Below are 25,328 nucleotides of genomic sequence, written 5' to 3'. Positions count from 1 at the left end.
TCAATTACACAAAGCTGTGAGTCTACTCAGTTCAACCAGAAGGGCACATTTGTAGGCTTGATTGCTAATAAACATGCCAAATAAATCTAACTATTTTGTTTCACTGGAGATTAAAATTCAGGTTGAGAACTTACAGAAAACCAGTGCTGTCACTTAAAACTCAAGTGGATTTGTCTGTCCCTTAAAATTATGCCTTCTAAGGGCTGGGACAGATGACACATTTTCTGCAGTAAAAAAGCTCACAAAAAAAGAGACACTGTAGGGATCAAAGCATATTGTAAATAACAGACATTTATCTGAGTACTTTTTCCTCTAGGTGGGGAATTCTTTTGCACTGTGTAAGGTAGATGACTGATGCAGTCTGGGATGTATGGAGGGGATCCTGCCATTGAGAGCCTGGACCTTCTGCATGTGATGTCAACACAGCTCCTGGGAAGTGCCAGACAACAACTTAGCCTCTAGCTTTGTCTCATAATGGAGGAAGAACACAGAAAGTATCAGTAGTACTGTAAGAAAGATTGACTTTTCATCCATAGAAAAAAAAAATGAAAATCTAACTCCCAAAGTAATCCCAAAGAAGAGGGGTGGCCAAGCAAATGTCATTTACAATTTCTAGCCTTGCAACAGCCTGTTTGGTCTAGCTGCCTGCTCTCAGATACTTCACTAACAATGTCTGAAAGCTACAGGGCAAGCTTGACTTCAAGAATAGGAACTTGAAGAGAATTGGGATTATTCAGCCTGGAGGGAATGCTTCATGGTGACATAATTGTGGCCTTCCAGTGCCTGAAGGGAGCCTACAAGAAGGACGGAGGTTGACTTTTTCCAAGGGCATGTTGAAAAGAAGGAAGGACAAAGGGGAATGAATTCAAACTGAAAGACAGTAAGTTTGAATTAAATATTAGGAGGAAACTCCTTACTGTGAGGGTGGTGAGGCAGTGGAACAGGTTGACCAGAGAAGTTGTGGATTTGCTGTTCCTGGAAGTGCTCAAGGCCAGGTTGGACGGGGCTCTAAGCAACCTGGTTTACTGGAAGCTCTGCCTGCCCATGGCAGTGGGGCTGGAACTAGGTGATCTTTAAGGTCCCTTTCTACCCAAGCCATTTAATGATTCTATGAACCTAAAGCTAGGACATTTTTTACATATTTGAGGCAAAGCACTAAACTGTAAGCAGGACCCTTTGATCAAGAGCTCATCACATAGATGCTGTCATGAATGTGCCACATTCCTGTCACAGCTGTGAGGTGGCTGTGGATTTTCCTGCTGCTCAAGCAAGGTCACCAGCCAGTCACATAAACTGGGAGATTCTTCTTCACGGGAGAGACTGCAGGAGGTCAGAACTCACAGGGCTGCCACTCGGCCTCCACATCAAGTTTATGAACAGTCTGGAGAAGGTGCACCTTCTTTGGAAGTTGTCACTTTCTTGAGGCTTTGGATCCAACACCTGTAAGCAGCTTAGGATATTGTCCCTGTACTGAGGCCATCATTATGCCAAGTTCCTTCATTAGTGGATGCAGTAAATAATTTTTGTAAGGCAGACTGAGAAAGAGCAACTATTTAGGCTGCTATTATCACAGCTGCCTTGAAGGCAAACATGCAAATTCTGCTTGCCACAGTTTTCAGCAGTACCAGTTACAGGCTAAACTTACTCTGGAGTTAGCAAACATAACGCCCAAGAAACAGAAGTTGCATTTGCTTGTACCATGCCTAAAATTGGTCTTCTGTCTTCACAACTTTCTTACTTTAACTACAGTGGTTTTACAATCAGAGAAGAAGAAAAATAAGGGGGAGAACTTTAGGAGTAAAAGGAGAGCCAGAGTTATTTATTTGTATAGATACAAATATCTCTTTCTCTACATTTTGCAATTTATGCTTTAACTTCATTTATTTGCTTTTGATAATAATCTTTAGCACAAAGTACTCCCGTGAATAAATATAACTTTTATTCTACTGAGACAAAAATTCGGAGTTTTCAATGCAATTTGTCACAAGTGGTGCAGTAGTTGCCTCATTTGGGGTAGACACAAGTGATCCAGGTGGAGGATCACCTCCCCATGAATTTTCAAGCTTTTTCTCAACTGATTGCAAAAAGTATGGACTTCTTCCAGAAGCCCCATTAGTGTGACCTGCCACCACTCAGAAGAAGACAAATACAAAAGCAGAAGAACGCACGACTTGAAAACAAAGTTATTTTTACTAAGTCTCTGAATGATTAAAAGACAAACTAGACTATTTACTATTTCTGTGTTTATGGAATATTGGATTTGAAATGCAATTTAAAAATATGCCTGGCCCAGAAAGATTAACGATTCAGATTTATTTTAAAAGAGAACACTCAAGTACTTTTAGGGAAATCTCTGATGGTAATACCTTAACTTTGAATCAGCCGTTTTGTTTATATTGCCCTCTGCTTCTCTCTCTCTAAACATATCCCCCGTCCTTTTAAAAAACTGCCAGGACTGAATCCTGTCACTCTAGGATTATGTGCTATTCATCAGTCTAAAGACACAATAAATTAAAAAAGAAGCAGCCTAGAATCAAAACCTTGCTGTCTTTTCTCTAGCAGCTCTATATTCAATTGTCACACATATGAAAAATGAGATCATAATTACTCAAAGAAATTACATTCTATCACAAGTCCAAGTAATCTCCAGAAAGCTTTTGCAATAATATTTACATTCATGCCATCTTGGCCCATCTTAGACTCAAACCTACCTGCATGAGAAACACTTATTCCCTATGCACAATCAGCCATAAGCTGTGTGGACATGTAGCTTCTCAAAACTGCCTTTAGGAAAACTGGGCTGTTTCTGATGTAGGTATTTTTCACAAAAATTAACTGTAATGCTTACTATCTTGTTTTACAGCATCTGAGGTCACTGACACAAAGATAATTTTGAGGAAATCAAAGCCCAGGAGAGGAATCTGTGACCAAAGCCCCATGAGCCCCTCTGATCTCTCTCTGGAAAGACGCAGGTGCCTGCAGCACTCACTGGGATTGCAGTGGATGGGCTCACATGCCTGGGGCTGTGGTGTGGGTGTTCAGGGACACAGTCACTCTGCCTCCTGTGTGCTGCTGCTGTTCATCTCCACTGGCACGCTCCCCAGCCAGCTCACGTGTCCCTGTCTGGCTGCAGCTTGGAAGAAAGGCTGCTACAAGAGAGCTCTCCTAAGCAGACAGGCTGCAGTCAAGGATCTCCCTGTGGAGCTGAGGACGTGAGAAGAGAGGTCTCCATCGCTGCCAGCTGACTTCCCAGCCCCCTCTCCAGGCCCTGTGCCAGCTTCTTCCTGGCTCCCTTCCCTCCCCAGCAGACTGCAACATGCTGACGGGCTCTGCCCTGGATGATCAGGGGAGCAAATATCCTCTACACTCACCATTGCTTTTTTGATTTGTTTTTTACTCAGTCAGTGGGTTGAAATAATGTTTGTGAGGTGGTACAGCCCCAGAAACTGCTCCAGCCACACAGCTGTGGAAGCCAAGAGCTGAGAATGGGGACAGGAAAGAGCAGGAAGAAAAAGGAATATAGTGACAAATGAGCATTACAAATCCCAGCTCTTTCTGAAACCAAAGTATTACAGAACTACAACTGTCATGTTTAAAAAAGGGAAAAAAAATCCAACCCCAAAAAACCAACACAAATTACCCTAGAAAATAGTAGCATGAACAGATGTCATCTTCAGCAGCCCTTCAGCATCCCTCCACTGCCCCCTCAGATGTGCTGAAGGAGCTTTTTCAGGGAATCATTTGGATCAGAAAATGGATCCAGGTTAAACATAAATAAAAATAAGAAAGGTATTTCAAATGTAGAACAATTCACTAGTCCAGCTCACCACATGGCAGTAAACAATTTTTTCAAACACAGCTGAAGGCAGAGAGCAAGTGTGGGAATGAGTGGCTGTGGCTGAGTGCAACAAGATGCAGGAACTGCTTCTGCCAGTGCTGCCATTTAAAGGTACACCCACATAGCCTCAGCCTCCACTCCTCTCAAAATCAGGCCTCAGTAATTTCAGGTGGCAAGCTCCAGAATTTGTTTGCCTTTCATCTTGCATAATCATTTGTCTTGTGCAAAGAGATAAGAAGGCAATTCTAGCATTTGCTTGGGTTGGCATTCCCCATGTGCTTACATAGGGGTCAACAGTGACACAGAAAATCAAGAAAAGACCCATCAGGGACCCTCATGTGTGCAGAGTTTGCTGACTGGATACAGGATGACAGATTTTTGAGAACAAAGAAAGGTCAGAATTAATTTCTTGCAATTGCTGATTTAACTTCAATGGCATCTTGGGAACTAGTTAGTTCCCAAAGTCACATTTATCTAAATATACCCTTACACTGGCTTTGAAGAAGTCAAATGTTGGCCTTTGTTGCTACCCAAGTAATCAAAACACTGATTTCTCAGCTAAGTACCCAGCTGTAGCTAGAGTTCAGAGTGGGAGTGTTAGCTCTCCCCCACATAATGCATTTTGTGCTGCCTGCTGGGCCCTTTTGATTTACTCAGCAGAAAAATCCCAGAAATTTAACCAAAGTGCTTCCCATCCCATCTCACAGGCCAGACAAAAGAGAGGCCTGACAGTATTTCTTTGTAATACTTGTAATACCCACCCAGCTACACCTCACTTCTGATTCACCAGCAAACAGCCAGTGGTCCATCACAAATATGACAGCACAGAGATAGAGATTCCCCTCTTTACCCACAGAACAGACACAGCAGGAGAACACCTGACCTCCCCCATGAATAGAATCATACAATGGCTTGGGCTGGAAGAGAACTCAAAGGTCACCTAGTTCCAAACCCTCTACCATGGGCAGGGATACCTTCCAGCAGATGGAAGACCGGGTTGCTCAAAGCTCCATCCAAACTGGCGTTGAACAGTTCCAGTGATGAAGCATCAACAACTTCTCTGGACAACCTTCTCCAATGCCTCACCATCCTCACACCTGATAAATCATGCATAGATGTGTTTACTTCACCTATACACAGAATTTTAGACTGCAAAGAAGGAATAAACTCATATAACTACAGATCTCTGCTCTTTTCCATGATGGAAGTCCAGGGTATCAGCATGTCCTTGAGAGGCATTTGCTGTCACCCAGCAGAAGATGCCAGCAGCCAACAGTATAGCTCACTACATAGAACAAGACAGGAAAAGACATACTCAACTCTACATTTCCAACCTAGATGTGGCCTCTGAAACCAGGGATTTCTGTACTGCATTTGCCAAAAAATCTCTTACTGTTTGGGCCAAAGTTTAGGGCTCCCATTTTAGTTTGTCTTAAAAAAAATTGAATTGAGCCCATGCACAAGAATTTAGTGTAATTTTAAAAGCTCCAAACAGCTTTTCCTTTCCTTCTAGTAATTTTATCGACAGTAGCAAACATTTCTGCCTCTTTTAACATGTGCTGCTGCTTGAAGTAGCAAATCTGAGAAAAATCCTCATTTTTTACTGCCTTGACTTTGATATCAGTATTTTTACATCATTTTTTACTTCTTTTTGAGCTATTTGAAGTATTTCAGATCAAATCATAGAAAATTTTAAATAAAATTTTGAATAATGAGAGCATTGATGATCAGTTCAATTCTTTCCCCTTAGCAGAACTCAGCATTCCTTTAAATAGCATTTTCTTAGTACAAATCTTCTCTGAGAGTCTGATGATTCAGTAGAGTCTGTAAGAGAACTCATATACAACAAAGTTTGCTAGAATATTAAAAAAAAAATCCACATCTTTTTTTGCCCTTCATTATTGGAGAGTAGACTGCTCATTTACTAGACAAAGCTATAAAAGTGATTGCTTTGGAGATTGGGAAAAGTAATTTTCTTACTTAGTTGATTCAGGCGACAAAGCATATTACCACTTAAAGGAAGACTATAATACAATCAGTAAAAACATTATTAAAGTTGGATTGTGGCTTTCTTTCTTTCCCTAAGTATAATTGCATATGTTTTTACTACAAAAGAAAGCCATTTTAAATATAATGGAGAGATTAGTAAACTTGAACACTGCTTATCCCACTTCCTTGTGAAGACTTTTCTTTACTTGGATTAGCATTATGAACCACTATATTTATTTATATACTTCTTGGATGAAACATCCAAGAATTCAGTGACATTTTTCATCCTTACACATGAGGAATTAAGATCACAACCTTTTATGAATGAACAAGGCTAAATCTCTACCAAGAAAAATGCAGTGACTATTTATCCCTATCTCTCTTTTTAACTTAGCAACATGATTTCATTCTGATATTTATATATTCTAAAATCATCAGTACTGGCAACAGTCTCTTCTAAATATGCTGACTAGCAGTAACAACACTTGTGCATTATTCTCAAAATGTGCTCCTCAGACATCTGGAGCTCTGCTTTGGGTTCTGTCAGTTTCCTTCTCCTGAAGGAGAAATAAATCTCAGTTCTGGAAGGTGAGATGCTGCAGGGCAGGCAAAGAGTTGAGGGCAGAGTTTGCCTCCTTGGGTGGCTACTGCTTTTAATTTTTACAATTCCTTCATAACAGAATCTACTTTTTTCCCTGAACTTTCATTAGATGATTCTCTGAGCAGCCTCTGAAATAACAGAGTATTATCTTCAGGCTACTGAAAGCCAAGAGCACCAGCTGACCTGGCTGTGGCCCTACAAGAAAAGCAGAGGCACAGCCAGAAGTAATCTGGGTCTGCCAGTGGCATAGACATTTCCTTTCACTACTTCTCCCTTGTCTCTAAGCAATTTTCTCCACCTCCTTCCTTTGATTCTATCTTGTTATCTTGCTGAGTCAGCCTTTGACTTTTCTTCATTTTTTTCAGGTCATTCCTTTCTCAATGGCAATTATTTTACTTTCCATGCTGTCAAAAGTCCACCAATAACATGCTTCACCTTTTGACAACATTCTGTTCTGATCTTTTCCCAAATTAATTACCCAGTTTTAAGTTTCTGACCTTTGGTTTTATCTGATTCATTCCTCCCTCAGATTTCATTTCCCCCACTACTTTCCCCCAACATCATTCATCCTCCCTCTCCTTTGCTCTCTTCCATTTCACACTCAGTTCATAATTTCACTCTTGCCCTTGCCTACTCTTACATTGTTTCATTTATCATATATATTTATCCAATTATTCATTCAGTCCCTCTTGCTCCAATTACTTGAGGAACATATTTTATTTTATAACTACATAAGCAGCATAGTATATTCTTCAAGCTTTTTCAAATAAATTTGTGGAAAGGAAAAACATTTTCTTAAGAGTTCTAAGGCTATCCATGGCTTTGGGATACCCAGATTGGTCCTAATTTTACATTATTTACATGTGCTAGGACTTCTACAGGTATTAACTCATTATATACACCCCCAAAATAAACATAGATTTCTGATGGTTGTTGCAATTTAGGACTCAGGGAATTTCTTCTTGCTTTCTTAGTCCAAACAATAACTGAAGCTGAGTTTTTTACTATCATGAATCCAAGGTTCTTGAAAGAACAAGACACGTCTACAGCCTCTTTTTTATCAAAGTAAGCACATACACTACACACTGCAGCTCTGCTGTAGCAGGCTGAAGTCTCACACTTGATTTACTATTGTTCTAACTAGTCTGTCAGATGCATTTTTGAGGGCTTCATTATTCTGGCTTGGTCACCCAGATACTTCATTCATTTAAACAGAGGCATTTTAAAGAGAAAAATGGACATGCCCTGATGCCAAAATTAGAAAAATCCAGACAGTGGACTGAGAAAAAACAAAATATATATGGGGAAAAAATACATCGATTTGAGGAAATACCTAGGGGATACATATCAATAGCTTGTCAGTTAGCAGATTTTTAACATGGATTGACTTTCTTCCAAACAGCCTACTTGAAATGTAGAAAGCAAAACAAAAGGAACCCACAACCCCACGGATTCTATCTTATTATCTGTGTGAAGGACACACACAATATACAGTCAATAAAAGTAACTGCACACTGAAATCACGGAGGATTTAAGCACCGCAGAGGGACTAGACCACAAAACAAATATTGTTTCATTTCTCCAGTGTAAATATCAACAACTCCCTGTGAAGGACAGGAATACAGGTATATTACTACCCTGTGACATTTTGCACTGGTGGATAACCAGGTCTGTAGGACTTCTTTTTCTACTCCAAACCACACAGGAGAGTCAGAATTGGCTTGAGGACAATAAGAAACAAAGCTGGACCAGTTCAGTTGGGATGGCAGTAGTGCACAGGAACTGGACTGCTTGCAGTTGACTACTGGGATCTCTATGAAAGCAGGAACAGAAGGCAGCAAGGCACTTCAAATCCCAATATCAAATCAGGGACTTGGTTACAATCCTTTGTCTTATGGCTGAGAACAGCTGCTCTGTGGTCCTTTGCTTAGGAACTGTTATTATGAAAGCTTCTCATTGCAATCATCACAATGTTCTTTTGTAGTGATTTTGAAGCTTAGTACAGTAATTATGTAGTCCTATAACTGCTGGCACTTTTGTCCATCACTTTAATGCTAACAAGACTACTGAGATTAAAAGCTTCAAGAGTAGGGATCTGATTTGCTTTGAGTCACTGAAATGACTGTCAATTTCTGTACTACATAATTACTAAGACTTACACAATGTAAAAAGTTAATATTTTGTCCAAAGGATGGAAAACGGGCTGAAATCACTCTGTTCTCAAGGATAAACATTAAAAACAACTGCTCTGTAAGGACATGCAGAAAGACATGGAAAAGATGGAGAGTAACAGAGATATCCTCTGAGAACTTTGCTTCCGTTTAAATAACTTCAGAATTATCTTAATGTAATTTGCTTTCCAACCATTAGGCTGTGTAAAAATTCATAACGCACCAAAGTGCTGCAGAAGTGAAGGTTAATTTGAAAATTGCTATAGGAGATTACCAGAAAGATCAGTGTCATAGTGGCAAATCCATGTTACAAAGATCAGGCTTGGAAACTAATATTGTATAAACTAGCAAGATTTGGTTGCATGGTACAGCACAATTGTAGCATTTTATGTTCATCAAATGAAAACCAAGTGGTGTTGCCAGTTGGGTTTGGGCATTTGTTAATGCTTCTTATACAACTTTGAGCACACAGTATTTAACCAGGTTTGAAGCAGAAATTGAGCTAGCAGTGAAGCAGCTAAAAGAACATAATACAAGTGTCTGTGTCATGTCACTTCAGGTGATGGTCTTCTCAGAGCTGCCCAGGTTTGAAGTTACACTTCAGTCTAGATGACAGAAAAAACTTGAACAGGGTGAGAGACAAAACACTGAGACCCGCTGAGAAGGCTGGAGCCTGCTTGCAAATCAGCAGCAATCAAAATACACCAAATCATACCAGTAGCATGGCTTTGACTGACCAAGGTACAGTTCCAAGGAAACAGTCAGGCTTCCAGTGAACACTAAGTATGTGAAATGGACAAACCAAAATTGATCAAAATTAAATTCTTTTCCTTGGATCCCTTTTAGGATCATTAGCCTTCATGCCCTTGCAGGATGAGATAACATTAGTATTTTTGCACACAAGAGAAAGCATGGGATGCCAAAATTTCTGCAAAGGGAGCACAGCTACCTAACGAAGGATTTCTGAGCTCAGATGGCCCTGGCAGCTCTTACCAACTCTTTCAGTAGCTGTAGGTAGGAACTTGCACGCTATCCATATGCTTTAAAAATGTCACAACTAATTTCTGCTCATGCCATCCGTTATTGGTTCCTCTGTGCTAAAGAGTGTCAGCAATTCAGAGCAGCTAGTGCCATACGGGAAGAATCCATTCCAGCATGTAAACCACCAGGCAAGATTTGAAGATGATCCCTGTGGCACAAGCTCCTGTGTTGGACTGACTAGGTCCTACCTGACAAGAGCACTTTGGCTGTTTACAAGATCGCTGGGTTGCAAATGCTCATAGCTGTGCTGGAGCTTATTAAATACAAAAGTGCCCACTGCTACCAAATCCATGAATACACACACCTTAGTACCAGACTTGAGTGTAATATTTGCAAACTGAAATTATGTAGTAAAATACTGATCAATCTACCATGAAAGACCTTTTCCATTACAAATTTCAAAGCAGAAGAATTATGATATTGTTTCTACTGAACACCTAACATCTTAAATATACCTCACAGTACACCTGTCCCTAACAAATACACATCACAGTAGACCTGAATTTGAATAATGAAGAAAATTATTTAAATGAATGCATTATTATTTACCTATGCATCTTTGAAGCTCTGACCACAGATACTGAAAGCACAACTGGTATTTTATAATGCCAAAGTACACATTAGCAATGAGAGGGTACTGTCTTTGGGTACACAGCCATTTCTCTCAGCAAAGGTACACATTTCTAAGTCTACAGACACAGAAGCTGTAGAGCTTAGAATCAGAATTTATTGCTTACATATCTGGCTCTAAAAGACAGATTTTAAGTTTAAGGCTTAAGTGAACCTTTTCCCCCTTTTTCTTTGCAAAACAAGCGAGTACAACCCAAGGCCCTGTCTGCCTTCAGAATTTAAGTGATTGTGAAGTTTGTTTTGGTTTTTTTCTCCCTCTATTGGCTGTGGATGTGACAGCCTCATACTGCTAAATTGCTCCTACTAGATAACTCTGTAAGTCAGGCTATGCCTAAATCTTTTTAAAGTTAGTGTGCTTCAGGCTCACAAGAGAAAGTAATCTGTTCACATTATGAACTATTGTGGTGCCTAAAATGAGGATATTTGTGTATCTAGGGAAAGTTTAATTCCCAGATTAGGCATATAGTTTCCTGTAGAACCTCTAATAAAAACTAGATTATCACTAGTTTATTGTATTTTTTGAGCTAAAAGACATCCAAACTAGGCAGCAGCCAATGCTGATGGAAAATATGTTGTTTACACCAGTTCCTCATTTTTTGCACAGAAAAAATGGGTTATCCAATGAAGTTTTAAAATTCTGTCCTACAATCAGAATCTTAAAACACTTCTCTTACTATTAAGGCTAAGAAATTTCTTTCAAAATATATCTGGAGGCAATAGAAGGACCAGAAGCAGAGTAGGGACTGGAAGCCAGGTTTCTTCTACCCCAAATGAATATGTGACTACTACAGTCATCTTTAAATGCAAACAGATTAAAAGATTTTCTGCAAACTGCTAGAACTCAAATAGGAAGAACTAAGAGAGCAGCACTACAAAATACCTTCTGCCCTTCCTAAATCTTTGTGACTGTAAGCTTAGTTTTAAGAAGTTTAAGATGTTCAATACTAGCTTAAGTGATTTGCTTTCTGTCAGGTGCCTGGTAAGGCAGACAGCTGTATTAGAAACTTTCAGACAGAGCAAGATTTATCAACATCATCTTCTGCAACTCAGGCAGATGTTCTGTGTTGAAGATTGGTTATTGAAACACATGTAACAAAAATAGTCCCCACTTGCACTTTTCAGTCATGTTTCATAAGGCTGGATGTGGTTTACATTACCCAGCCCCCCCAGCTGAAACAAATAAGAAATGTTGCATATGAGTTCTCAGGGGATTTAGGCACAAAACCAGCACTGAACATTCCCTTGTGATCAAGATGTTTGTGGATGTGTGCACACTGTGCAACATAAACTGAGGTAAGTCAGTTTAGGTGCCTGAACAGAAAGACATTTCTCCAAAAACAAACCTAGTTTCTGCATCTTAGGTATGAATGCTTGAATCTCTGATGCAAAACTAGCACCTGCTTCTTTCCTTTCAGATGGGCTGCAGCTAGCTTTGGGAATTCAGCTTGGTAATTCTCACTACATAGAACACTGCCAAAGTTAATACGCATTCTAAGAGGCAAAGAACTTAATGAGATCTTCCATCTTGGAACTGGCTTTAAGATTGCTTGTCACAGGCTTAAAGTTTTTGAGAAAATATCAGGAAACATTCTCCAATAGCAACTAATATAAGATAAATCAAATCTTGCATCTACTATTTTCTTGCATCCGAGCTGTCTAAATGAATAATAAAAACTGAACAAGGCATGATTCATAATAAATCAAAATATAAAAATGAATTTTAAAATCAGATGTTAAAGGTGTTGTCAGTGGAATTTTCATTATCTGCCTTTTGTACACTCTCGTATTTTCAAGTGTGACTTAGAGTTTTAGAAAAATGTCAATATTTATGATTTGAAAGGAATGAAAGAGATTTCTTGCCCTCTGCTTACATGCACCTTTATTTATCTCTACGGAACTCAGACCCAAATTATTTGCTTTCTTCAAGAAGACTCACCCCTCAAAAAATCCTGCTTACTTCTTCATGAAAAATCCTAAGGAAAAGCCACTCTGGTTTTGGTACTGCTGTAGGAATTTCCTCCATCTTAACATCCTTCCCTCACACACACTCTTGGAGAATCCAGCCTAGGAAATGCACGAAGAAAGCAATGGAGCTACAGATCCATTCAATGCCTTATGCAAAACCATCCATTGAACACCAGCTGTCAAGAGCACTCTTTACAGTCCAATGGTACATGCATCAGATAATATTATTCTTATGATACATTGTGCAAAAACTGACATCTGGACAGGCAGAAATCTCTTCAAGATCCACCTTCTGAATTCTAGCTTCCCATTATATGAACAGAATGCATTTTCTTCTTAGTCTTTGCAGAGTATTTACATTGATTCCCAACATTATCTTCACATGAAGAGGAAATTAAAGACTTAATTAGAATCAGAAAATCCCAGGTTAAAAGGGCCCTCAGAAGACCATCTGACCCAGTTTTTTGTGGAAAAAGGAAGCCTGTATGAGATTATTCAGCACCCTGTCCAGTAATATCTTGCAAACCTCCAGTGATGGAGACTCTACCATGTCCCTGAGGAAGGTTGTTCCAGTGAATAATTGTTCTGCTGAAAAAAAAAAAATCCATCTTATCTTGAAATAAATGTCTTTAAGTACATAAGTTTATGTTCTCCTTGTGTTCTCCTTCCAAATCATTACACAATGATTAAACCCAGCTTTGAAATCAATCTAGACCTTTCCCATGCACCAGATCTATGAGGCCATTCGGCACAGAAGCTTGTCTATTTTATTCTTAAAATTGCCAGTGATAGCTCTTGTCTAATCTCTTTACAGACCACTGCCCCCATATTTTGAACAATTTTTTATAATACTGGAATCAAGTATTTCGTGCTTAAAGTTAATCCATGTCATCATGGTTTATCCTAGCTGTCAAAAAACTTCAGTCACCCAAACCCTAAACAGTTTTAGGCCCAAGAAAACTAATCAGGAAATGTTCCCTCTTTGTCTTATAGCTTTATCTTTTCCAGAAAAAATGTCAGTTTCTCCAGAATGGCCAATTTCACATTTCAAGGGCTTGCAGTATACAAAGGCTCTAGTTCAAAAAAAGCACCAAATTCACTGTTTATTTCATAAGAAAAAAACGTTCTGATACTCCCAGATGATCTCCATCTTTTCTATGACATAGCAAATGTCTTTCAGTTCTTCTACAGTATGTTAAAATTTATATCTTCCTTTCCTCCACAAGAAGACAGGGAAAGAGAACATGATTGTGGCCAACAGTAAAAATTCATGCCCCACAAGCAACCCAGCTCTAACACTACACAGCACCTTAAGTATGCCAACAGAAGCAGACAGAATATGGAATTAAACACATTTAATAATTTATATAAACTATATTTACTATTGCTGTCCATTGTGTGACACTTACGTTCAGACTCTACAGGAAACCCTCAAACTTCCAGAAGTCCCTTGACATTACATGAGCTTGAGCTCTCTGGTGCCATGGCAGATTGAACTTGTTGCAACCAGGTTCCAGTGGTCCTTCCTCCCTTGTCCAGTCCAGCTATGTGTTTCCTTTCCCTGTGTTGCCCCCAGCCTGTGAGATCACACACTGACTAATCCAGAAATCTAATGCAAATGACAATTAAGCTAGCCCCAAAAAAAGCAGTCTGTAGCCAAATCAGCTCCCTGAACTGTCTCACCACATGATCACTGGTGCAAGGAAGAAGGCAGGGACAATACAGGGTGAGGAGAGCAAAGAGGAAGCTGGGATTGTGCAGCTGCCCAGATGTAACCTGATTAAATTTGTCATGGAATGGTATCTGTTAGTATTTGTAATCTAAAGGGCACAACTTAATGCATAATAAATTTCCAGAGTTTTACTATCTACTCATTTATTTATCACTCTACAACAATGTACCTTTTAAGTTTCTTTGTTTTGGTTGTATCTGATAAGGAAAGTCTGTAATCCTGGGCAAATGTGCATTCACTGCTCAGTAAATAACAGCTGCACATGTGATCTAGTGACCGGATCCTGCCTATGACAATGACTTCCTATTATTCTCTGCTTTCCTTGCTAATACATAAAAGTGATTACTAAAAGGACTTAGAAGATATTTTTCTAAAATCACACTGTGACATGGACAGACTCCTCTTTTCTTATCTGCCTCAGCCACCACTGACAAAAGACAAAATATTCCTTGCAAATATATGAAAAATGCTTCATGAAAAAGGAGTACTAGGGAAAAAATAGAAAATAAAGGAAGCAATGCAAATTGAAGCAGGAAAATCCATTGGTATGTCTTAAAAAGCATGAACACTATCAGCTAAAATAAGATAGCAATTAGTAAGGGATTTAGATTCTGTACACGTGAGAAATAATACAACAACCTGCTAATTGGAGACAGTGCTATTCAAATGTTACTGATGAACAAAGACCGGTACATAATTATGTGAAAGGAGGGGGAGGGTTACAAGAAACACTTCAGTCTAGTAGACTGAGCCCCAGCTGAGAAAAGGCTAAAACAATAACCATGAAAACAAGCATTAATAAGCTACTGTCACAGTACAAAGAGGATAAAGAAGAACATGTTTGTTTACACAATGAGGCAAATTTTGTCTAAAGACAGACCTACCTTTCACAAGAGAGTCATAGAGAGATATGCATGGTACGACATACATATATCCTATAAAATATCACAGTTTATAGTCTGTTCAGTAATAATTTCGACAACATGCACTGGGAAAACTTACATGTGATTATTTTTCTTTAATTACTAATATACTTTTTAAAATTTTAATTGTGACTATAGAAAACAAATGCCCTTATCTGGCTTCTGGTGCCTTTGTTGCCATTAATAATCATTGGTTGTCCCCAAGAGATAGAAACAGCAAGAAACCTCACCTAACAGGGATGTTGTAAAAGAAATTCATTAATACTGTATTTGCAGAGCACTCAGATACCACAGTGAGAAACAGCACAGAAAGGCCTATGAGGAAATTAATCATTCTGCATTCAGTGCAGGATCTGGCAGATGTGCAATGAAGAAAGCCTAGAGACATACATTAAATATGAAGATAAAAAAAGATTCTAGCCATTACCAGCAGAAATAATATCCCCTGAATGAACATCAACTGCCTTAGGCATTGAATGTTTGATGCATTCTCATCAAGGAGGATGATGGAAAGGAAAACTCTCTGATTAATATGCTAATATTACCACAAATACCAGCCAGGTATTCTGTGCAAAATACAGAATCTGATAACGTAATTAAAGTCTATCATAAATATATGCTATGGGATTAGTATTTCCTCATTTTTGCATACTTAGTTTTGCAACGAAATAACACTCCCACAGTCCAGCAATTATTGGCAAATGTACATTATCTCAGCAGTCAGAGAATCCTGTCACCACAGCTGACACAGTGGGATGTGTTAGCACAATAAATCAATCCATGTTTCATGCTGCAGCCACTGGACTTCTGTAATCAAGCTCCCCTGCTTCACAGTTACCTCAAATAAGTCAGGATAGCATAGAAAGGCTAAAAACCAGTTACTGGAGTGGTGACAAACCTGCAGGTTCACAGGTAGCTCAGATGTCTGCACTAGCATTGCGATTGTGAATTACTAATTTTATTTCACTCCACATCACTTCAGTTCTGCTCCTCACTCCACATAAATAATTTACCTTACCCCATCAGCCCACATTTGAAGTCAGATTTGAACCTTCTCCTCTATTAATCAATAGGGATAGCTGCTGCAGAGGAAGCAGGTAGGATGCACCATTGTGGTGGAAAAGATCTATAAAAACAGCTTTCTACAACTCTTCAGAAATGGGGAGAAGAGGCAAGGGGACTCAATGCATGCCTGTCTAGGAAAAAGGGAAGATGCGCTGGAATAATCTGCCTGGCAGAAATAATTTTGCCACCTGTGTTGAGATGCAGCCATACAGGAGCCTACCATGGTTCCCTGTACAAAAAAGCCAAAACACTGCACGGAAACATGGATAACCAAGTACTGATCTTCAAGCAATCCCATGTGCTTAAAGCAATTCCACTTTGGTGGAATTTTATTTTCCTTCTTAAAGCAGGCAGGGCATGCTGCCTGAAGATTCCCTTAAGGTTCCTGAGCAATATATTAACAGGTACATCCATGGCCAACAGCCAAATTATCCCTCATCCTAGCCCTAGGAACCAGTCTGCACCACATGAGGGCACAGCCCAGGCGTTCTGATCACTCAGCCTGCTGAAAGGAAAGGCAAGACTCTTCCACCCTCTTCATGCAATACTATTCTCTCTCATATCCAGTAGAACAGCTTGGAGACAGTCTGACTTGTGCATACAATCTGCCTTGGAAAGAAAAGCCAAACCTATGCCCACCTAGCAAGGTGAAGGCAGACCCAGAAAGGATGAAATTCCCAGCATCCCACTGGCTGTGTATGTGCTTTCTGTCCATGCTACTGCCCATGGCTCAGGTGCCAAGCATGTTTGCTGCTTAGGATCAATCAGAGTCCTTTATCATGTGATGAACCCCAGAGCAGGGCTTGGTCTCTCTGCTGCCCAATTCAGACTGACACCACAAGTCAGGGTTTGGGTCTCCTCAGACAAATGTATTCTGGTTCTCCATCCTGAGATGCTTCACAACTTGGCTGAGCTACTGATTTGTTTACTGCTTTCTTCACCAAGAGAGGAATGAATCTGTTAAAAAGGGTGCATGGCATATTTTAAAGACAAATCTGACCAGCTAGCTGCAGGAAAAAAAAAATTATTTGTCTTCATGGATATAAGTCCAAGTGACAATGCACGGTTCCCTTTCAATGATTAGTTCTGATGGATTTCTGAGAATGCAGGTAGCCAGCCCCTCACAAGCAAAAAGATTAATAATTTTAGTAGATAGGCTTTCCAGGATAGCATAGCAAAGATTAATGTTATCTGGGTTTTTTTAAGCCAGCCACATACTTAACTTCTATTTGACACAAACAGGACCATAACCTGCTCATACAAGGTCTACTCATTTCAACATAAAATTAATACAAGTAAATCTGACTGAATTTAAAACTAATTTATTTCTTTTCAGGAATGCAAAACCAAAGAAAGATTTATCTAACTTCCATGGAGATAAAAACCAAACAACAGACCTAAATGAGTAAAATAACTGCAACAGAGCTGGCAATCACCTTGTCATAACCAAGACATTCTAATAAAAATATCAGTGCAGAAAGTAGCAGACCAAAACATGAGATGAGAAAAAAAATCATAGTGGGAAAATCTAGAACTTGTAATATTGATGTCTGAGAAAGGCCAATAGCAAACAATGATATATACAATTCCAGAGTTCAAAGATGATGACAACAAAACTCATAAAAAATACCAGCAACTTTCTCCAATCCTTTGTAGCTTAGAGAACAAATATATTGATAATTTATTTTAAATACTGTAAGATTTCCTGTCTCAGAAATCTAAAAAAGGCATAAGGGAAACTAAAGCTAGTAAAATTGTAAAAGCCTGTGTTCTGGGGTTTTTTTTTTAACTTCACAGGTTAGATTAATTCCCACATAAAATAGAAGGAAGTGTTAAAACATTTCTCCTCCTTTTCTAGCTAAAAATTTCTCCTCATCTTTTTTTGAAAGGGGATAATTTTTGGTATTGGGTATTTTTAATAAATGGTACTCAAAATATCTGTTGCCAGTACATGGATATGAATGTACAGGCCTACCTCTGCTATTCTGTGACTCATAGGAATTTGGGATATTAGAATCACATGGAAAAGAAACAACTTTTCTAAAGATAATTTCACTGACATTGATATTGAAATACCAATTTCTTTTGAACATATCAGAAAAAGACATTCCACACATATCTGACAAAGTATTTGATATATTCTTACTGGTTATCAAAGAATCAATATCTCTTTTGGTTATGTAGCAGAAATCATCAAATCCCTGGAACAGGTAGTGTTATGAAATTATGAGGATCTATAATTATTAACTATTTAATTAATTTTAAGTTTATTAAATTTAAATAACATGTCAATCTTGATTAAAAGCCAATTTCCCTGAGAGATAAGGACTTCCACTAGTAATATTCTTTTACTTGTGCAGTGAGCAGATTACAAGGAATTTAAACAAATATAGATTGATTTTTGTTGAAGGAGGGTGCCCTTTATTCTTCACCATGAACAGTCATGTTATGTTAGGATGCTACTACACATAACAACTCCTTTGCCTAATTAAATGCTTTAGAGTTTCCTTTGTGATCCGTACAGGTATCTTCATCAAAAATGATCACCATCAAAACACATTCTTTTTGATCTTTGAAAAGTGTATCTTATCCTTAAAATCATTATTTTATCAGATATAGATAACTAAGAGGAGAAATGTGTATGAGATTGCTAGAACTCCTAAGAGAGACTAATTTCTTTCAGCAATGCTTGAATTCTCTTTACTATTTTTCCACGCTGTTTTACACAAAGCAAGTTCATTCATGCAGTGCCAATGTGCAATCCCACTGTGAATAGGGGGTTGTGAGCCTCAAAATTACAATCAGGAAACCAGAGACCAAAGAAATATGCATAGCACAAAGAACCTTGTCAGCTGGTTAAATTTGACCAATGGTCTATTTTCCAGTGCTTCAGGATCATCAGTACCATACAGGAGTTGTTTTGTTAATTTACTTTGCTGTTGCTCGAAAGAGGAAAAGTATCTTGTCCCACAAGGTATTAGCCCAGACTCTCAGGTTCTGTTTCCTACTGTTAAAATGGCTACAGGGAATTTAAACACCTCTCTAATGCACTGCCTTTTTATTCGCATGGGACTTGTACACATCAGCTACAGTAACAATTTCAGATTTCTGACATCTGTGAACCAGAGAAAGCTGAAGGATTACAGGGTCATAGTGCAGTACCAGTAGCGTGCGTTTTATGCACCATCCAAGTCTGCATTTTAAACAGCAGGAACATCACGCAGCAGCCAATGGCAGAACGACATAAAGACCTTGGTCTTACCCTTTGTTTTCAAGTCGTTTAATACCTTGGATTCCACGGGCAGTTTATCGCTCACGAGCTTTATTTCAATATTTCGGGACGCCAGTTCCAGCAGCTTTTCGAAAAGACGCTGACCCTGGGAAGGACATTAAAGGAAAGCAGAAGCTTTTAGACACAGAATTGATCAAACTGTATATCAACCAATTAAAAAAGCTCACTAAAACAAAAACGTTATAAACAACATCTGAGTAACTGTGTTCCTAGATATGATTAAACCTACTCTAAGGCTTTGCACCTCAAATTTCATTTTCTTGGAGAAATATTGTTCTGAAGGCCAATAAGATTTCTTAGTTTTCCCAGATTGTGCAATATTGACAAGGTGACAGGTGTCAGGCAGAAAATGAAGTGTCCAGGGGTTTTATGCTGCATAAGGACATTTTGACATTAACTTTCTCAAGGAAAACAGTTTATTACATTTTTTCTGTATTGAGTGATATTTTTTCAAGTGGTTCTAATCACAGTACAACACATTCCCAAGTATCTGCATGCTCATCTTCAGATGAGTTACACCAAGAAGGAAAATAATTATCTGTAGGTATTTTATGTGTATTTAATTTTTATGCTTTTGTAAATTTTTACTATTTAAACCCTATCTCTAACACAGAACAAGAAAAGGAAAGCCATACTGAGCTGGACACATGTCAAAACAGGAATTTCATATGAAAAAAAATAAAATTTTTATTCACCATGTTTTTACACATTGAAGAAAGAAACCAGAAGTAAAACTTCTGATTGCATTGCAAATGTTTAAATTTTAGGTTGAATATTTTAAATTAAATAAAAAAAATTGAGTAACATAAACATTAGTAGACCATGTGAAGAATAAACTCCTGTGTTGTTTACTACAACTACAACCAGAGCTCACTTCCTTGGTGCTATTCTAACCTAGTACTGCAGACACCATGTTCAATTAGCAGCCCAATACAGAAAGACTTTGGGCTTATGCACCTGACAAAATGCCTGCCCTACCTACACAGTTCACTTTAGATTCAATGCATTGTTTGTCCTAGGGTAAACCTAAAACAAAAAAGCAATAGCTATACATAAACTTTCAAACAAACAGGTAGAAGATAAAGCTCTTCACAGAAACATGTAACATAATTCTCTGTACAAACTAAGAATCTTAAAATGATCCTTACATTCAACAAAAATGAGCAAACCAAGAGCAGTTCAGGCTGATATAATACAATGCAGCATGGACCAACAAAACCTCTGACAAAAGCCCTCCCAACACTCTAAAAACCCATTAGTAGTAGAGAGTGGAAAGCCTAGAAATTTGCCCTGTAATTGCCTAGACAGATTGATCCTTTGAGCCTTGCTGGGCTTTAAGCATTACACAGTCACAGAAAGTAGTGCTTCTCCTCTCTAAAGTACAGACCTATTTTCTAATGTTCACTTATTTTTAATATATGTGGCAAAATAAAAATACCCATCCCCCTAAAATATAGCTTTCTCAAAAATACCGATCAGGCAGAAGCTGCAATGGAAGCAGAACTACTGTTTGCTTTACTTTTGTGATATATGCCTGCCTGCTCACTCAAATCCATAGTACAGCTCCCTGCTCATCCCAGGGCTCGCAAGAACTTTTCAGTGAACACAATGCTGCTATAGTGAAAGCATTAAAGAATAGCTAACAGAACAGAAAAACAAAAACATTCTTTGCATGAAGCTCCAAATGCTTCTTTTACTCAGATTCAGCATTTCTCAAGGTTGCCAGGTGCTTCCATACGTAAAAAATACCATCCATGATTTTAACTCACACACCCAAGAGTCCTGAGTTGCTCTGTAAATTTAAGGAGTGGCTTTCCATCACATACCTCATTAAGCGAAAAAAATCCTTAATTATTACACCAGAGATTATGTTTGGTCTTTTTAAGAAGAAGCGCAGATGTTAGAGAGAATTTAAGAATTAATGAGATAAGACTGTGGAGGAGATGGATGCTCCATACAGAGTTATGCAGCTGCTCCAGCATGGTTCTGGGGGAGCAGAGGGGCACTGACTGGTGTTCCTGAGTGCCCTCCTCCCTCCAAGAGGGTTTCTCATGCAAGTGCTACTGTCTAGACTCTAATCAAATCTGGGAACAGCCATGGTTGTCCTGCTGTCTGCTGAATTCCCAACCCTTGCTTTGCCCCATCCCCCAGCTACCCCGAAGCATCAGGCTCCTGGCATGCCAGAGCTCAGCCAGCCTTTGGATATGCTTCATGTGGGTTCAGCACTTCTGGTTTTCATTAGCTACATCTTTGCAAAAGTCAGCTGGGAAATTCAAGGATTAAAAGGTTTGCATTATGCATATTAACTAATAGAAATGTAAGTAGAAAAAGCTACTCAGGTTCTCTGTGTTGATTCCATTTACTAAGTAGACTGATCAACACTGTTTTTGTCTAGGTTATCTATAAAAACTGATTTTTGTCTACAAGAACAGCAGAAAACTCTGGCATACAGAAATAAACATGGAAAATGCATTCATACATTTGTTGGAAAATTATTATCATTATCAAAACAAATTAATGGGTTAACTGTTTTGACAAAGAAATGCTTAGAAAGTTAATATCTAAAACTGATTAAATGAATTGCTTCAGGGGATGGATCCTAATTTTATACAGGGAACTACAGTAGTTATTTTTTGATATTATTGTCACTTCTACCTGCAGGAGATTATATTCACGCATGATTTATAAAAGCTTTGATAAACAAGCCTGGACTTTCTGTATTAATTGCAGCTTGGACAAAAAAGAATCTGGCAGCACCTCCTGAGATTTCCCTGATGTAAGCAACACAGCTGTCTCCTACAGGCCGTGCTGCCTGCTGAACAGCCCATCCTATGGATTCATAGATTGCTTGGAGTGCAGCCCTGCATTCCAATGAAACCATCTCCTCTGAAAATGCATCTGTTTTCCCATCAGGGACACCACAAGCTATTCAATTATGGCATTTTTTTTTCCAATAATGTTTATGAATGGTAAAACCCCAGATTGATTCAACATCTCTAAGTAGTGATGGTTAAAACAAGGAGTGCACTCACCACAAACACTTGCGTTTATACAGGTACATAAAAACCAGCACCTGTGACAAAATTGGAAAGAATTCCCTTTGTCTCACCTGTCACTGCATCATCCCTCAGCAGGTATTCATATCCCCAAGGCTTAAGCTTGATGAACCAAACTATGAAAAATTCACAACTTGCTTTTAAAAGCAAGTACATACTCCACTAAATAGGGTTACTAGAAATTCTTCCCACACTGCTGAAGAACCTAGACTTCTTCTCCATTAATATTAATTTGAAACTCAGTTTCTACACTTTCTGACATGTTTACTTGCAATTTTACTGGTTTGTTCTATGAAAAGGAAAAAAGATGGCACAGAAGGTCTGAAATGTTTTGTTACTGCTGTCAGAACATTTGAAATGCTTCTGTTGAATACAAACCCTTATGCTGTCATTCAGACCACATTCCCTTTGTGAGACAATACCAGGCTGCTGCACCACTACGTGACAGTGATCAGAAGCATTGCTATATACCCAGCTTGTGAGCACTGACAAATAGGAGCAGCAAAGTGCTATGAAACTGTGGCTACCTTATAGCAAAATCTGCATTTTAACAAACAATACCACCAGAAGTCTGCTTATCCTGATAAAATATTCTCTTACACTTTTCACTGAGTTGTTTGAAAAACATCAAAAGTGACAAAATAGTAATGCAGTAAGCATTTATCACATGAAAAAATTTACTTTTGCATGGTGGCTTTAAACCAACATTAATCTCAAACATCAATCCCAACTGTACCTGCCACAGAAAACTGGTGAATTAAAACAATCCCAAAGTTGTCAATACCAAAAGGTCCTGAAATTTCCCCCAAAGCAATTTATTGGCAGACTGTAGACAGGCTGACTGTAGTCTGGCTGAGTTCCCTTGTCTGCTCCTGTCTCTGACACCATAGATTCTTCATTAGAAATAAAATGGAGAGATACAAATATGAAAATGCTGCATTTACTGAAGGACTCTCAAATTGCATTATTGTATTCTTCAGTAACATAGATTCCTACAGTTTATAAAATGCTTATCTTTTTAATCCCACAGAAAAAGCCTGGTTATCTCATAGACTTTTCTTCTGGTTTTATGTATATATTTCTACTATTTTTCCCAAGTTTTCCCATAATCAAGCCCCTGGGTATATTTCTAAAACATCACTAAAAGTCATAGCATGCTGGCAGAAACCAACAGAGCAAATAAATCAAGAAATCCTAACTTTTACAGCTGGTATTTAATACAGAACAAAGAAACTCAAATGCTTTCCTCAATTCTTCTAACCAAACAGCAAATGCAAAGGAAAGGAATATGCTTTCATTTTAAAAACCCTCCTTTTATTGAATTTATTTTCAGTCAGTACCAGGAAAATGCCACCACCTGAAGAGGAGAGATGTTTATGTAAAGATAAGCTTATGGATCTCTATAGCAGATCCCATCAAATTTCCACTGGGAGCTGCTAGACTGGGAGATATCTCTTCTTTGTATTTATTTGCATTTTTAAATAATTTTCAAGGAAGGGAACTTAAGCCCTTGCACTAACATTTGTTCTACCAAACAAATCACTTAAGCTCCTTGGGCAATGCATGTGCGAGTGACTCATGACTTCTCACCAGAGACTCATTACAAAGCTGGACAGCTGCCTTACATGAAACAGAGTATCAGATGGATGGGGGACTTCTCCCACCAAGCCATATGGGAGATGCACAGTAGGTTGGTGAATAAAATCAGAAGTATCTATTTTTTATGTGATACTTGTAAAAATCAGATGCAGATCTACCCCATATCATCTTATGTTTATCCAAATATCCATCCAGGGCCAACTGTGTCATACTCATGGCAATACCAATAAGCCATGATGGCATTGATTCTGATTTGTGAAAAACAAACTGAAGTTTGTGAAGGACTTGCTGGAAATCTAAAAGGTCATTCTAAATTAAAGTTTCAAAACATAAGACGACCCAGAGGAAATGAACTGTGAAAACTGTGAACTGGCATGATCTCGTATTCACCTCTCTCTTGGCACTGAAAATGAATCAAAAACCATCCTCAAAAAGAAGTCTCCATTTTCCTCTACTATCTCTAAACATAGATTACCACAGGAAGAGCCACATACTCACATTCGACGAAAAACTCAATGACAACTACATGACAACTAGCCTGCTATTTGAAAACACACATATGAGAAGAGAAACTTGCCAAAATGTGGATTTCTTCTGAATGAGATAAGCAGCCTAGAAAGAACTCACTATTTTGCCAAGCAAATATTTGTTTATTTGACTGCTTTATCTGTTGTACAACAGAAACACTGTCTCATCATGTGTCTGTCTTTAGAGAATCCAATTTAGCAAAACTCATCATCTCAGATGACTGAGCACGGCTGTTGTGACCTGGACAGCTCAGTTGGCAATGAATGTTTATTTAGATTTATAACAAAAAAAAACACAGACAAGCAAGAGTCAAGGACACCAGGTAATGTAGCCACAAACAAAAATACAGAAAAATACAGCAGGAAGTTCTGCAATTTTATATATGCAAATGTATATCCAGTATACATTTGGACAAGACAGACAATATGTATACATAAAGATGACACATATATTGGCATATATATGTATGTGTGCATTCAAAGTTGCAGAATTTCCTGCTGTATTTTTCTTCAATATGTATATTGCTAATATGTGTGTGTACATGTACTCACTCATCTATGCATGGGAATACACAGATGTATATGGAGAATGTAATTAAAACTTGTAACTAACTGAGAAAAAGTAATCTAGCCAACTCTGCTTTTCTCCTTCAAAAACCCATGTCTGTTCAAGTGCTCTTGTGGAGAACCTTGCTCTCCAATATGACTTGAATATTCATAAAATGGAAATTGCTAATTATATAGCAGGATGTGGGTCCATATGGAAAATGGTTATGTCCTTAATTTCTAAAAAACAAGACTCTTTCAAGGAACAACTAGAACTCATTCACTAAGCACTCTACTACCTGGGAGTTTTGTATCTCATCCCCTTACCTTTCATAACGCTTCTGCTATGCTGG

The 25,328-nt window shown here is 38.4% G+C and overlaps 1 protein-coding gene across 5 annotated transcripts in view; it reads right to left on the bottom strand.

Annotated features, from left to right (window-relative positions):
• PLD5 (phospholipase D family member 5) overlaps positions 1 to 25,328 on the bottom strand; it is a 169,903-nt gene that overhangs the window by 36,623 nt on the left and 107,952 nt on the right. For 4 of the 5 annotated variants that reach the window (XM_063151942.1, XM_063151945.1, XM_063151943.1 and 1 more), the window contains one exon: positions 19,218 to 19,332. In XM_063151942.1, the coding sequence (XP_063008012.1) occupies positions 19,218 to 19,332 (115 nt within the window). Of the gene's footprint in view, positions 1 to 13,644; positions 13,818 to 19,217; positions 19,333 to 25,328 lie in introns of those variants that run through there. The other variant, XM_063151946.1, reaches the window with a different exon arrangement.

Source organism: Melospiza melodia, chromosome 3 (genome assembly GCF_035770615.1).
Source record: "Melospiza melodia melodia isolate bMelMel2 chromosome 3, bMelMel2.pri, whole genome shotgun sequence".
NCBI classification, from domain to species: Eukaryota; Metazoa; Chordata; class Aves; order Passeriformes; family Passerellidae; genus Melospiza; species Melospiza melodia.
This window is presented reverse-complemented; position numbering and strand designations above follow the sequence as displayed.